The following is a 14453-nucleotide window of genomic DNA, read 5'->3' as shown; positions in this document are numbered from 1 at the left end:
TTTAGAGAGTTCACGAAATGATAGAATAATTTTATTTTAATATATAAACGACTGGTGATGTTACTTCATTGATTTTGTTATTATTACGACTGAATCGCAGTTTAGATTCATCTCTTTTGGAAAAATACTTGACCTTAACGTGGCTATAAAAAGAAGTTACGACGATTCAGAATTGATGAATAAGGTCTTTGAAGACGACTGTTAACGAACAGGAAAAAACCTTGAGTAATTACTTCACAATTAGGTATAATAATTACGTATAAATACGGTTTACATATTAGGAAATATCTGATAAAAGATCATAGATTTTTAATAACAAAGTTTTTTTCTTATTAAAATTATAGCTGATGGTGCAGATATTTGCAATAATACATAATTGTACGTTTTAACGCGTTACAGAAGGTTAAGGAAAGTATCATTATGCAATAAATATGCGCATGTATCGTATATTAAGTTCGATAATGAAAACGATATGTGAATTTCTATTACATATACTGTTTGTAGTGCTTATTTTACATACTAAAATAATTAAATACCTTGAATAAACATGTTCTTCATTTTAATATAGCATATATATCTTTAATTTAAAGAAAGAATTACTTATACGTTAGATTTTTCAATGTAAAACAGAAAACATATAAAATAATTAATACTTCGCAATTAAATTGATAGATCCTGCTATTATTATAAAGTCAAAAATATGAGGGGAAAAGTGAAATATAAATTACTATCATTATTATTGAAAAACCTCATTTAATCGATTAAAACCAATTTATTTAAAAAGTTATCGAAATATGTTACAGAACAAATCTTCCTCGGGAAATAATGCAAATACCAGATTTTCCAATGAAACACGATGAGGGACCATCATTTGTCCATCACAACGTAATTCGGGAATATCTTTGGGATTACGCTAAATATTTTAATTTGTATCCACACATAAAGGTAATGATTATTCATAAAAATTACAACTTAGTGTTACAAATTTACGCTTTAATTTCTATAACGTTCAATTAATTTTTTTAAATACGTATAATTGATTTTCGAAATAAAATTGTTACGTGTACTATTTATCGGTACACGTATAATTTATAGTAAAAGTTTAATTTGAATATGTTTTTACATTGGAAAAGTTTGAGGTAATCCTTGTGTCAAACGTAAACGAAATTAAAAGCACCACTTATTTACTATCTCTAAGATACAAATTTTACAATATCAAATTTTTAGCTAAATACGTTAGTAAAGCACGTGGAACCGGAAACTCTGAGAAATGGCCAAACTATCTGGATGATCACCTACGTGGACATGGAGACCAAAGTAGAAACAACTAAAACATTCGACGTTGTGGTCCTGTGTAATGGTCATTACACTGTAGGCCATATCCCACACATTCCAGGTATCGAAAGCTTTCCTAGCGGATCTATACATAGCCACCAGTACAGGAAACCGGAAGTATACGCCAGGAAGAAAGTTTGCATCCTCGGTGCGTCCTGGTCTGGTATCGATATTGCCATGGAGGTCTCGCAGTACGCTGAGAAGGTACACGAAATGTTACTCGGTGTCACTTCGTCGGGCCTTGTTTCTAAAAGATCCGTTCTATCGTGCCTTGTTTCTGAAAGATCCGTTCTATCGTGCCTTGTTTCCACTTTTACACATGCAAACGCAAGAAAGACGAATTTTATCGCGTACTGTGCACGTCAGTGTATGAATTATATTGCGATTCGCGAAAATTTTGTTTGCATGTGAATGAGTTATTTACCATTACACGCTATCGTACGAGGCACGAGGCATTGTTTTCGTTCGTAAAAAGTTATCTCACGATACTAATTGATTTAAGAGCTATGCAGTAATTTATAATAATTTTGTTTTCAAACAGTGCATTGATTTCGTCCAATTTCGTATCGAATCGATATTGAGCAATGTGAATCTTTGACCGTTTCTATATAAATTAGGGCTAAATATTTTGACAATCGTTGTTAATATACTGAGGTTCTGCGAAAAGATTCCTGTGGATAAAAAACTTAATTCTAGGCAGCATGACGAAATAATATTAAATTTATCTGAGAATAAAAAGATATTACATTCTGTCATTTTGATATTTTAGTAAAATTGCTTTTATTCGTCTTAATTATTTTGTGAAATACCTTTTATAGAAATGAGACATGGTAAATATTACCTAGATATTACCGGCTTCTTGCTATTTTCGTTTTAGACTGAAGTTTTATAATGAAACACAGGAGAATAGCGCGTTCTACAAAAATTCGATACAACTTATTGACCAACATTAAAATACTTCAAATTCACTTTTCTCCATTACAATGTTAACAAAAATATTATTTCTCTTTCTATTTCTCCCTTAGGTATACTTAAGCCATAATCTACCTACACTGGGTGATTCGAAAATGCCTAAAAACGTGGAACAGAGGCCTGGAATCCAATCGATTCAAGGAAACATATTCATCTTCCGTGATGGTTCCACAGCTGAAGTAGACAACTTCATATATTGCACCGGTAAAAAGACTTGATCTCCTTCGTACATATAAGTGATCGAGGTATCCCAAATTAATTATACATAAGTAAATTAATTTCGTCAGGGCCCTGTCGAATGTTCTTCAGGCCTGAATCAACCGATGAAACCCTCTACAATGCTTCAGTTTAAACATCATATTCCATTCTTGTCATAAATTATCAGACCAAATAATATTCCGATATTAATTCTAATTACCATAGAGTTTGTATATTATTTAAGAATTCATTTCTTATGCCAAATTTGATAAAGCATGAATTTGTTTGGAGTCTTTAGAAGATAAGATAAATCCTTATAGATCGTTTTGTCCCTCGGTAGGACCCTGACCTTCTCAATTCAATATTCGTTAATACCGCGATTTCGATGGAATGTTATGCTTTCAGGCTATGAATTTACGTATCCCTTTATGTCGTCTAAAGTTGAGATGCGTACCGATGACAACCATGTCGAGCCGATTTACAAACACCTGATTCACATCGACTATCCGAGTTTATTCATAATGGGACTGCCAGGAATTGTAATTCCGTTTCCCATGTTCCATATACAAGCACAGTATATTTTGAACATTATCGAAGGTCACATTAAGCTACCTTCTGCAGAGAAAATGAGAGAAGAGTACGAAGGGGAAAAGAAAGCTCTGCTCGATCGTGGAATTCAGGTGCACATTTTGCTTATGGACTTAATACAATGTTATTATATCTTTATATACAATTCCTTTACACTAAAGAGTGGAAAGATTATAAATTTGTACTTAAAAGTTTTTATATTTTATAATATAAAATTATGAACTCTTTTGCACTTATTTTATTTTTATGGTATATTTTTGATTATTTATTTTCGTTCATTAGTTATTTTCTATTTCCAACTTTTCTATTTCATCGTTTTATAATATTTATTTTCATAATATACATTTTCAAGAAAATGTGGAAGAAACTTCTAAATGGTAAACGATAATTTGAAAGAATTATAACAATAACAACCAATGAACTTGTTATTATAAATAACTCTGAAAAAAGTTTCAATTGCGTATAAATTAAAAAAATTAATTTAAAAAATTGCTACACGCAATTGGAACGAAATTATAATTTAATCCTACACTTTCGTTGTTTAAATTATATGTAAAGAATAAAAATAAAAGCGAAAATTTTTGTTTCCACAGCTAAGGCATATTAATAAACTAAAAGAACGACAATGGGCGTATTATGACGAGCTTGCAGCAGCTGCTGGCATTCCGAGTTTTCCACCAGTAATCAGGAAAATCTACGATCATTCGAACCAAATGCGTGAATTGGATCTCACCAGTTACAAAAATTATCAATATCGCATAATTGACGATGAAAATTTCGTAGTGTGTTGTTGTAAACCTTGTTAAGGCTAAAACCCGAAAACCAAAGGAGATATTTCAGATAATGAATACTTTTGGACTGAAATTGTTCAAAGCACACAATTGCTTTCGCGTTCAGTGGTGTTACCTGCATTTCTCGTACGCAAGAGTACCTCAGTGTCTTTATTTGCCAGAAGTGAAATACTAGTGCACCTTTGTTGAGATAAATCAATTTAAAAGACACAGAACCTCTATTACGCGAATTTTTCTAGCGTTTTACATACTACTTTACAAAGTAAAGTGTGTATCTAGACGAGTACGTATATACATGCAGTAAGAAAAACTTACGCGAGCGAGTATGCTTTATAACGCGTTCGATATCGTTTAGTATCATTTGCAAGATACATTTTAACGTGAAAATGGGATAACAGCACGCTCATGTCGCACATAAACAGTGCAACAATTACATTGTATTGTTACTTATATCGATTAAAAATCGAAGGGCTTGTAAGAATTATACAAAACGAAGGATAATATTTTGACAAGCGAAATAAAGACTTATGTTAGCGCGACTAACAAGTTAAATTAACGTTATGATTAAATAAAATTGTTCTTGAAAATCTACGGCTTTGTCCTTCAGTTGTTCCAATATTTCCTTATAACATTTAACATGTATTTAAAAAAATTATTATTAATTAATTTTCAGTTGGAATTGGAAGTAGTGGTAAATCATAACTACCATTCCATAAGAAAATAAAATTCTTACTATAAGAATATAAATACGTTTTCAATGATTATATTTCAAAATTAATTTGTTTATTAGTAATTGATTTTAAATTTCGCGGCAAATGGTAGCGCTAAAGAAAAGCGCGCGTTTCTGTTATTCGTGTCGTAGCTATTGAGGTGACAGAGTGCATAACCTAAGTGTGGTGTGAAACATATTCTATTTTTTGAAGATATTATAAGATAATTAAAGTAAATGGCGGAGAATAATCAAAGTAAAGCTACTGTTGCGTCTGAAGAGGTACAAGAAGGTCAGGAAGAAGTTCCAGATGAAGAAAAATCTCAGAAAGACGAAAAATCAAGGGTGAATGTGGAGGTGCTTGATGACGCAGAAACCGCGACACCAGAACAACCGGTTTATCAAATGCGTCCACAATTACACGAGAAGTACTTTATTATTGATATTATATCCTTTAATGTTGATTATTATTATTAATTATTATTTTAATTGTTATGATTTATATATTATTATTATATCCTTTAATTATTTGCTAATTTTAAGTAAAAATTATATATGGCAATTCAGTATTGCTATTATAAATAATTTATGAAATATATTTTATATGCAGTGTAGGTTTTTAATGTTATTAAGAAATTGTTAAAATGAGTAGTACAAAGAGAAATAATTTGGTTAGTTAGTAAAATAATACTTATAATCATAGTTTAATAAGATATTTCATAGCTGATTATGATATAAAAGGAATAAATACTTTCGATACAGGTTTAAACCTTTAAGCGCTAAAGAAGTTATACATAATGTGTTATTTGATCAGCTTTCTGCAAAAACTTATGATGCTCAGGAAGCTGCTCAGTGGACTAGAGATATAGCAGATATAATTAGAGAAAAAGTGAAAGGTGAAATTTATTTTTTTTTTATAAGTTAGGTGTTCAGAAAGTAATGTATTACTTTTGATCAGATACTACCAAATGTTAAATAATTTATTGTGTACTTTTAGACTTAAAGTTCAAACGTTACAAGTATATTGTAAATGTGGTTTTGGGTGAACAACATGGTGCTGGGGTAAAAATGGGTACAAGATGTATTTGGGATGCAGAGGCAGATTCGTATGCATATGATAATTTCTTAAATGTAAGAATTGCACAAGTAATTTTAATATCTTAATTTCTTGTATAACTATTATATCCAAAGTTAGGAATATAATTTACAATGATAGTATTTTAGTATCTTATAGTATTAATTTTGCATAGAATAAATATTGCTAAGGATTTATATTGCTTTTTAGAGATTTAAAGATTAATAGTTAATGATATTTTAAATATTATATTCTATATTTAAATATTAGGTATTTTAAATATTAAATAATACAACAAGTTTTAAAGTAGCATTTCTTCGATACAAAGATAACAACATTTTTTCAGGATACAATATTCTGCGTGGCTACTGTGTATGCTGTATATTTTTATTAAAGAGTGGTTACATATTTCCAGATACTATTTAACATATATTTGGTATTTACCGTCAATAACATTTTAAAAATGTTACAAATGGAGGGAGAATAAATATTTATGATCTCATAGGAGGAGTAGACCTTTTATTAAAATAGAAGCTACTACTAGTTATTAACACACATTTTATATATATTGTCATGGCACAATTTTTACATATTTAAAAATATCTGTATCCATGTATTTTATAATACACATTCCCACATTTTTAATGAGCGTGCATTACATTTACACTTCTTTGTTCACTAAAATTATTATAGCACCATAATTCACGGTATTATTCTATAGTTACAAAAGTTTTTTTAAACGTGATTAGAGGCACTGACTATTATAGCTATGACTTTTACTTATATTTATGTAAATTAAGGTTATTATAAACTATGAAAATTGTTTCGACAAAATTGTCTCAACAAATTTTTGAGGAATCTAAATAGCTTATAAAATGTATTGCATTTGTGATCAATACTTGTTTGTTGAATCGTAAAATTTTGTAACTACATAAATATATAGCTAATCTTTATAACATATCTGAAAATTATAAGAACAGTTTTGTGTTTCATAATGTATTGTACATAAAATATAGTTTTTCATAATATAACGGCATAAAAAGGTACATGCATGGAAATTATTTGTAAAAAAATTTCTCTGCTGCAATGTTCACTTAAACCTTTGATTCTTGGGAGAAATTATTGAAACTATTTTGGATCTTAGAAAATTTTAATACAGAGTATAAGATACGTATTTTATAACAATACATTTTTGTATATAAATACGACGTAATGTGTATGATGAAATGTAGAACTTGTAAGAAATATAAAAGAGTATTTTTGTAATAAAGAGAAAGGGAAAATAAATAAGTTTTTTATTCCTAAGCACAGAAAATGAAGATATAATATTACACTGAACAAAATCTAGTTGTATAATACCTGTGTTCAACAGGATGCGTTCAATGTTCTTTATAAAATAACATTGTGGTAAATTGCAGATAAAGAAAATAGTAAAATATTATAACTTCAACATCTGTTTGCAAAAATTATTTAGCATGAAAATGGGAACCATAAAAAAGAAAAGAAAAAAAAAGAGAAAAGAAATACTGAAAGTAAAACTACATATACTCTGCATAATTCATCGGTATAATTACGTATAAGTAAGAAAACTTATATTTAATTATGTTATGATATTTAATTTCTTCTAAGCATTACTTCCTCGGATTAAAATTATACCAAGTTTTAATTGCATATTTATTTATTGATATTTATATATATTTATATATATAAATATAGCAATATAATATAATAATATAGTATATAAATATATATAAATATATGTATATATGTGTATATATATACACACACACACATATATGATTGTTGGCAAACAGAGAATCAGAAAAATATTTGCTGTTTTACTAGTTATTTCGTAGCTTCTTAGAATTATTTATTATTCCTTACGTTAAGATATTCTTCCTATGTTTTATTCTACGCAAATTACGGAAGACTGATCAATCCTGACGCGCGATCGTTTAAAACATGACTATTAAGTTACTTAATTGATTAACACGTTAATATTAATATTAAAATAAGTTACATAATTACACATGGCAAGGCACAGCAGAGGGGCAGACATACAGGGACGACTGCTTTGCCACTGCTCGATTTTGATTTACTTTTGCTGGATGCTTCGTATTCGTATTTTGCTCTAGCCTTTTGCCATCCTCCCTGTAAAGAAAATAATAATTTGAATTACAAACTGTAAGTGCACGGTATAGGTATACTAAACTAAAATAGAAGTTATTCACTGCTAGTTGTATAATCCTTCTCCAATTAATGTGTAATTGGAAGATTTTTTGAATTTCTAATAAAATAATAGGGAATATTATTTTCGTATATTTGTGAAGTGCAATAAAAAGAATTCTGAGATTGTTTTCATTTTGTTAATTAGAGGCTATAGTACATTCTAACTCGGTGGATGATAAAATAGCTTTCTCCAATAAATTTTGCACTGTTGTTTCTCTGTCTTTATGGGAATTTTGAAGAATCAATTTCAAATCAATCTTCATATATTTTTTTAACTTTTTCAATAGTCTGCAAGCTAGATAAAAAGTCAAAGAGTTAAATTAGGATGTTGTAAGGTTAATTAAATATTTTCGTTATTAAGTGTCTTCTTGAAGTAAACATGGTTATAGCTTATTCACCGAATATTAAAATGTGTTTGCAATCTAATTACGTGTATATTTTTCTAAAAGTTAAATTGCAGTTAGGTAAGCATGGTAAAATGCATAGTCTACTTACACCAGCTTGTGCCATCGCGCTAGATTCTTCCTTTTTAGTGAATTCTGCTGCTCCTGGCGGGTAATAGACTGGAGGTCCAGCGACATTTTTACTTTTCACTTTGGGTGGTGTGTGCGGCACAAAATCGACTTCTTTTTTAGTCGATGGTGACTCCTTCTGTTTTTCTTTTTCTCTCTTCTCAATGTCTTCTAGTACCTCACGCTAAAAAAAGATAGCAGTTGTTTAACTTGGGCACTGATAATCAAGCAAGCTTAGTAAATTAAATTCAGTAATTTCAAGGTAACTAAAATTATTATACAAATTTTTAATATCGATAATTAATTTATTAACGCTATGCCTATGTTTAAACACGTGTTTATTAGGAGGATGATAACAATTTTAAAAGTCAATAGAAGTAATCGAAGAAATTATTTTATACTTTAGAAGGATAGTTAAATACACCGCGAAAATAATTTATATCGTTAAATACGACATTTATTTGGAAAAAAAATCAATAAAAATTGTTAAAGTTTGCAATATTTACACGAAAATAATCCCTAATAAGAAGTTAAAAATCAAATTGTTCGCCTTACCTCGGTGTCAGAAAAGGATGCCATAAGATCCTCCAACTTTTTAGGCGGAGTCTGTACGTTGTTAGCCGGCTTGGCCGGATAAACCTGAACACCCTCGGTTGGGAACGGTTTAGGTAACAAAACCTCGTGGTCTTCGGGGTTCTTGTTCGGTGGTATCGTAGTGGTCGTGTTCGAAAATTTATATATAGTCGTGGTAGACTGCGGCGGGGTGGTAGATTGCGGTGGTGATGTATAATAATTAACCGGTGTTCCCGGTTTATCAGGTGTCGGGTGTCGTCCACTGGATGGTGGCCGACTAGGATAGTGTTCCTCGATCCGATTTATGGTAGTATGTGTCTCGTTTATAGTAGGTGGTTGGTTCTGATAGATCACCGTGGTTGCCGGATAATCCGGTCGATCACCAGGTGGATGTCCGTTTGGATAACATCCATCGACTTGATAATACTTCTCGTTTCTCGTGATAGTCGTCTTATTTTCTGAAGGTGGCGAAACAGGATAGACCGTGGTGGTTGGCTGTCCCGGTGGACTACCAAGGTGATCCTCGCGGTAGAACTTTGACTCTTGATGGATCGTGGTGGACTTCTTTGTAATGTCAGTGACTGGAGGTGGTGGACTGCTGTACCTAGTTGGCGTTCTAGATGGAACGTTCTCGGTCACGGTCTGATAGGTAATCGTTTTGTCCGTGGCTGAGGTAGTTCCTTTTGGTATCGTGTACGTGATAGTTTGATCACCTGGCAGCACAACGGTTCCTGGCACATTGCCACCTGGTAGATAGGTTTCAGGTGGCCCCGGTAGCTCGTACGTGTATGTTTTGATGGTGGTGGTTACTTTGGTGTTCGGACCCGGTGCCAGGTTGATCGGTATCGCTGGTGTTGGCGATGGCACTGGTATATACTCCACGTTTCCGTATTCTTGCGTGGCACTCGTGTGCATCGTTGTTACCGTGTTTTGTACCGGCTCTGTTTGGTAATCTGTGACATTAAAAAATTGTAAAAATAGATCTTGCCGGAAAACGTACTGGCACAGTAGATTCGTGGACGTTAGCTGTCTTTATACTTACTCGAAGACTCGTGGATGTATTTGATATCCCTTTGAGTACTTGGCAAAGGTGATGTTTGTTTCGAACGAGATGTAGAAGTATCGGTATATACCTGAAATATGAATATTCTTTCATATCGTATAGGTCGTGTAGATTCGATGGTGTATAAGGTACACCTTATAGGAGACAAAGGACTCACTAGTTCTCTGTTGACTGGTTTGCTAACAGGTTCTAAGTTACGGTGCATTGTGCTTTCTTCGTAGGTCCTTTCTCGAATATCATCGCTGTAAAACATATAATGTTACACGGTGTATTATAATTTGAGGGAATTTCGATAATAGAGTTGGTTGGTAATACGATAGTGGAATTGGTAATTTCGTGATTGTAGATGGTAAACAACGAAACCTGAATCCATTTCGATTTTATAACTCAAATTTGAATTATTAGTTTCTGCTCTCGCAAGAAGCGTAGATGTAATTTTCTTGGCACGGATACAAGCAATTTTGATATTTTCGTCTTCTTTGAGAAAGAGTGGTACTTACATCATGGCTGAACTAGTGTTAGTTAATGCATTGTCTGCTGCCCACGAATCTGCAATGTAAAACGGAAATTTAATTTAACGTTATATCAATATTTATGGTTCTTTTGAGTTTTAAATGAGTTTAGAATTGTAAATTAAAATTCTCTATTTTGCGTTTGAAATAAATCTTTTGGAAGTAGGAAGCAAAAAGTAAAATGTAGATTCTTATAAATAACAGATGACTATATCAGAACTTGAAGTTTAAAAATTCAAATTTTCTGCCAATTAACGTAAAAATTTTTTAATTTAAAAACCTATTTCTTCGGTTACCAAAAAGTCGTCGCAATTTAAATTTCGCACGTAAAACTACAAAATTTCAATTTCCATTTAAAATTCTTCTGCTCGAAATTGCATCGTGACTTCCTAATCGGAGCATTATTTTTTCAGCGATTAAAAATTCGATGCAATAGTATGCCATGACGTAGTAGAGCCATAAACATACGAGGCGCGAACGAACGGCCATCACCCGGTAACCCAATGACAATGGACATCCTTGTGTCTCAATGCTGTCGATTTTTCGATTCGAATCAGGGTTTCCATCTTTTTTCTTCTGCCTTTTCTTTCCTCTCTGTCTGTCGTGCGACAGAGGGACGGAGAAATCGGGTCAACCTTCTGTTATACGCAACCCTAATATGGATACGCTCGTGTATCGTGTGTTACCGCAAAGAACACACGCTCTGGTCGCAACGTCACTTCCATATAGAGAGACAGCCAGCGCGGAAATCTTCTCCGTATAATGGCGTTGTCGTGTTACCTACGACCACGGTTTACCGGAACCTCATAGAATTTCAGCAATTGCCACATTTACAACGCTGTGTTCCCCTTTTGCATAATGCATGCTTATTAGACATAATGTTTCACGGAATATAGCGTTTCTCGATCCTGCTGGGTTAAGTACCTTGTCTATGGAAAGTTTATTCCTGAAACTTGTGCATAGTCTCGGTTTATTGCTGGTTGTTTACTTGTTTATAGGTTGTATAATTTGTATATTAAAGCGGTAATTTACACTATTATCGAGTAACTTGGAGATGTAATTTTTAGCGACAGTTTTGAATTGCTAGAAAGTTCAAGCTTGCTGGTTTGGTATAATATAGCGCGAGACAAAATGATAGCACGTCCTGCGATTTTCGGTAATTCGTAAAAAATACATTTCTTCATTCGTGAGCCATGAAATTTCGTTCATTCGTTTTCTCGTGCTTGAATCATCATTTCGATGCTTTCATTTTCCACATAAGGTGAAATTTGTCGAAAAAGATCTCTTTTTATGTATATATATATATATATATATATATATATATATATATATATATACGCGATATTTTTCGCAAATTATAAATTATCACTTTGTTTGGTACAACATTAGACCTGCCGAATTAATTAATTTTTTATACGTGGTACGATTTACGATTTTGATTTCCTTCATGTTTCAATAGCATGTAGAAGAAATAATTGGTAGAAGATAACTAACTTCTCGATTGAAGTACCCACATAGACATCGGGTGAAGTAAGCGATACTCCTCGAAGACAAATCCTTCAAACCTCAAGTTCTTCCTCGATGCGAATGATACGTTTCGAGAACACGATCCTCTTCCTGCATTTATCACCTAGAGGTCTATCGCACAGCTACATTGCTTAACCATTAAAATGTACACAGTTAATAAACCGAGTAATTGTCTGCTGTGTTCTCGTCAGTCTCGTTCAATCAACTTCGTGCAGAAAAAGCGACAGAGCTAACAAAGCTGATGCTTTATGCCTCGCAATGCACCCGTGATGAAAGGTATAACGATAACTATATACAATTGGGACATGTAGAAGTCCGATAAAATTGTATTCTCGATTTTTCATTCTCTGCTGCCTACCGTGTTGTTCCAGCTTCATTTCCATTGGCAAATCGCTCGAGACAATTCTGTTTACAAAGGTGTTTCATTTTCTCATCGAAGTTCCGGTATTTAACAAGAGGTAATCGAGCTGAATCGATGAAAAGGAGGTGCGAGGCGAGTTTGGCGGGTATCTCGCGACAAGCAACGAACCTCCCTCGTTTTGTCGTTCTCATTGTTAATTAACTGTATACCTGCAAGGCCGTTCCGCGCCTTAAAAGGAGCGACACGAATGACCAGCTCCCCTTCCTTGCACGAGCGTTTAAAACGCACTAGCGCTTGCGCGCGATTCCTTGCGAACACGCCCGAGGGTTCATAGCGGTATATCGCACGTTCCGTCACAAGTTGCGTGCTTTTTACCAAAATCTCATTTCCTTTTAGGATTCTCTTTCAGGTATCGGTTTCACTCTTCCGGCTTCCGTTCCCCTCGTATTGTTAATGAAATTTCTCTTTTCTTCGCGCCGTGAGACGAAATTTCTTGCTCGATATCGTGGTTCTGGTTGTGAGATATCGTTTGTATTCTCCTTGTATTTTTCCTTTATTTTCTTATTGGCATTTGAAGATTTATTAAATAGCTATGGAGATATTAACGTTTGATATTTTATAATGCAGTTAAATTATGTATCAGAATTTTTTATTTTCTTTTTATCTTTATTTACTACATTTTTCATTCTTTTTTTTTTATCGTTGTGATGTTTAACCCTTAACGTTCCTACTTTTAAGTGTGAATATCGACCGGAAACTCTAACTTATTCTCGTCATCTTTTAACGTGCAAATTTTAAGTGTCATAAGATTTTAAATGCTACAATGACGTGTAAATAATAATGTTAAAGTCATACAAAATAATCTTTATTCATTTCAGAAGTAATATCATTTTGATTACAATATTTATATTATTGCGTATTGATGGTGTTTGAGAGGCACACTTGAAGCCATAAGGGTTAATATGTTAAGAATATCAATGTTTAATATTATATCGTGTAGTTTAGTTGTATATAATATTTGTTTATTTATACAGAAACTTTTTATTATTTTTTGAATATTTGGTATATTAAATACTCATATTATTAATACCTTAATAATGAAGGTAGGATTATTTGGAATTGTTTACGATATTTTATATCTTTTGTCTTATTATATACATATTTAGAATTTTCATTATTCAATGAATATTTGATATTGTATCTGTTTATATTATTATGTTAATAAGGTTAATAGAATTATTTCGAATTGTTTATTTTTTAGTAATTTTCCAAAAGATACTAGTATACAAATATTAACATAAACTTACCAATTGATTTTCCATCGAGACTCTTGTTATATTGGTATGACACCTGTTTGTAAGCGATCGTTTTACTTTGGCCAGGCTGCACCTGAAACGGAGACACAAATTTGATATTATTTTCCTTCGTGATATTACAATTTTGTCTTGGTTCTTTTATTTGTTTCATGTATATGAAGTATTATTTTTCTTAAATAAAAACTTGCAAATAATTTTCATGGTTATGTAATTTCATTATCTCAGTTCTAAAGTTCAACGTTTCCTCATTTTTTCAAATTTACGGTACATTATTTCTAAACGATTGTTTATTGAAATATAACCTAGGTTTCTTGTACACATCCAGATTAATATTCGAGAAATCAAGGAAATAAAAAGAATATGGCAAAATCTCATATTCTAATGTCCAACATTTTTTAAGAGGACTGCGACCTAAGATTATCCTGCAACTTTCCATTTATTCACGAATTAGAATTGCTTCCTTAATTTATACGCGTTTCGCTCTTTTTTAATAACATATTTCTACTATTTATAATCCAAGGAAATGGTAATAAATAAATCGTGTAATAGCCAAGAACTCATCTATAAACAATCATCTTCGTGTGCTGCTGATGAAACAGCGATTGTGGCATGTGTCTCGCACCTTGTCACCTCGTCCCGATTATTTTCAATTTTCATATAAGATCGGCTTTTCATCACGAGTAACGATAAAA

The 14453-nt window shown here is 32.2% G+C and overlaps 3 protein-coding genes across 3 annotated transcripts; 2 read left to right on the top strand and 1 right to left on the bottom strand.

Moving 5' to 3' along the window:
- Positions 1-803: 803 nt before the first annotated feature.
- LOC143221650 (uncharacterized) lies at positions 804-3899 on the top strand (the record flags this gene model as incomplete). Its single annotated transcript, XM_076447036.1, has 5 exons — positions 804-945; positions 1228-1539; positions 2361-2511; positions 2911-3185; positions 3687-3899. Coding segments are annotated over 5 exons (1093 nt in total), but the record flags the coding sequence as incomplete, so codon positions are not given.
- Positions 3900-4830: 931 nt separating this feature from the next.
- On the top strand, positions 4831-6062 carry LOC143221652 (dynein light chain Tctex-type protein 2B). Its single transcript, XM_076447038.1, has 4 exons — positions 4831-5021; positions 5356-5489; positions 5591-5724; positions 6015-6062. The coding sequence occupies exons 1-4, from the start codon at positions 4831-4833 to the stop codon at positions 6060-6062; spliced, it is 507 nt and encodes a 168-aa protein (XP_076303153.1).
- Positions 6063-7684: 1622 nt separating this feature from the next.
- Positions 7685-13834, bottom strand: LOC143221651 (uncharacterized; the record flags this gene model as incomplete). The annotated part of the gene is made up of 7 exons (XM_076447037.1): positions 7685-7819; positions 8393-8593; positions 8965-9935; positions 10025-10115; positions 10203-10287; positions 10546-10594; positions 13753-13834. Coding segments are annotated over 7 exons (1614 nt in total), but the record flags the coding sequence as incomplete, so codon positions are not given.
- Between the last annotated feature and the right edge of the window lie 619 nt (positions 13835-14453).

The sequence above is a fragment of the Lasioglossum baleicum genome, unplaced genomic scaffold (genome assembly GCF_051020765.1).
Source record: "Lasioglossum baleicum unplaced genomic scaffold, iyLasBale1 scaffold2882, whole genome shotgun sequence".
Classification (NCBI taxonomy): Eukaryota; Metazoa; Arthropoda; class Insecta; order Hymenoptera; family Halictidae; genus Lasioglossum; species Lasioglossum baleicum.
This window is presented reverse-complemented; position numbering and strand designations above follow the sequence as displayed.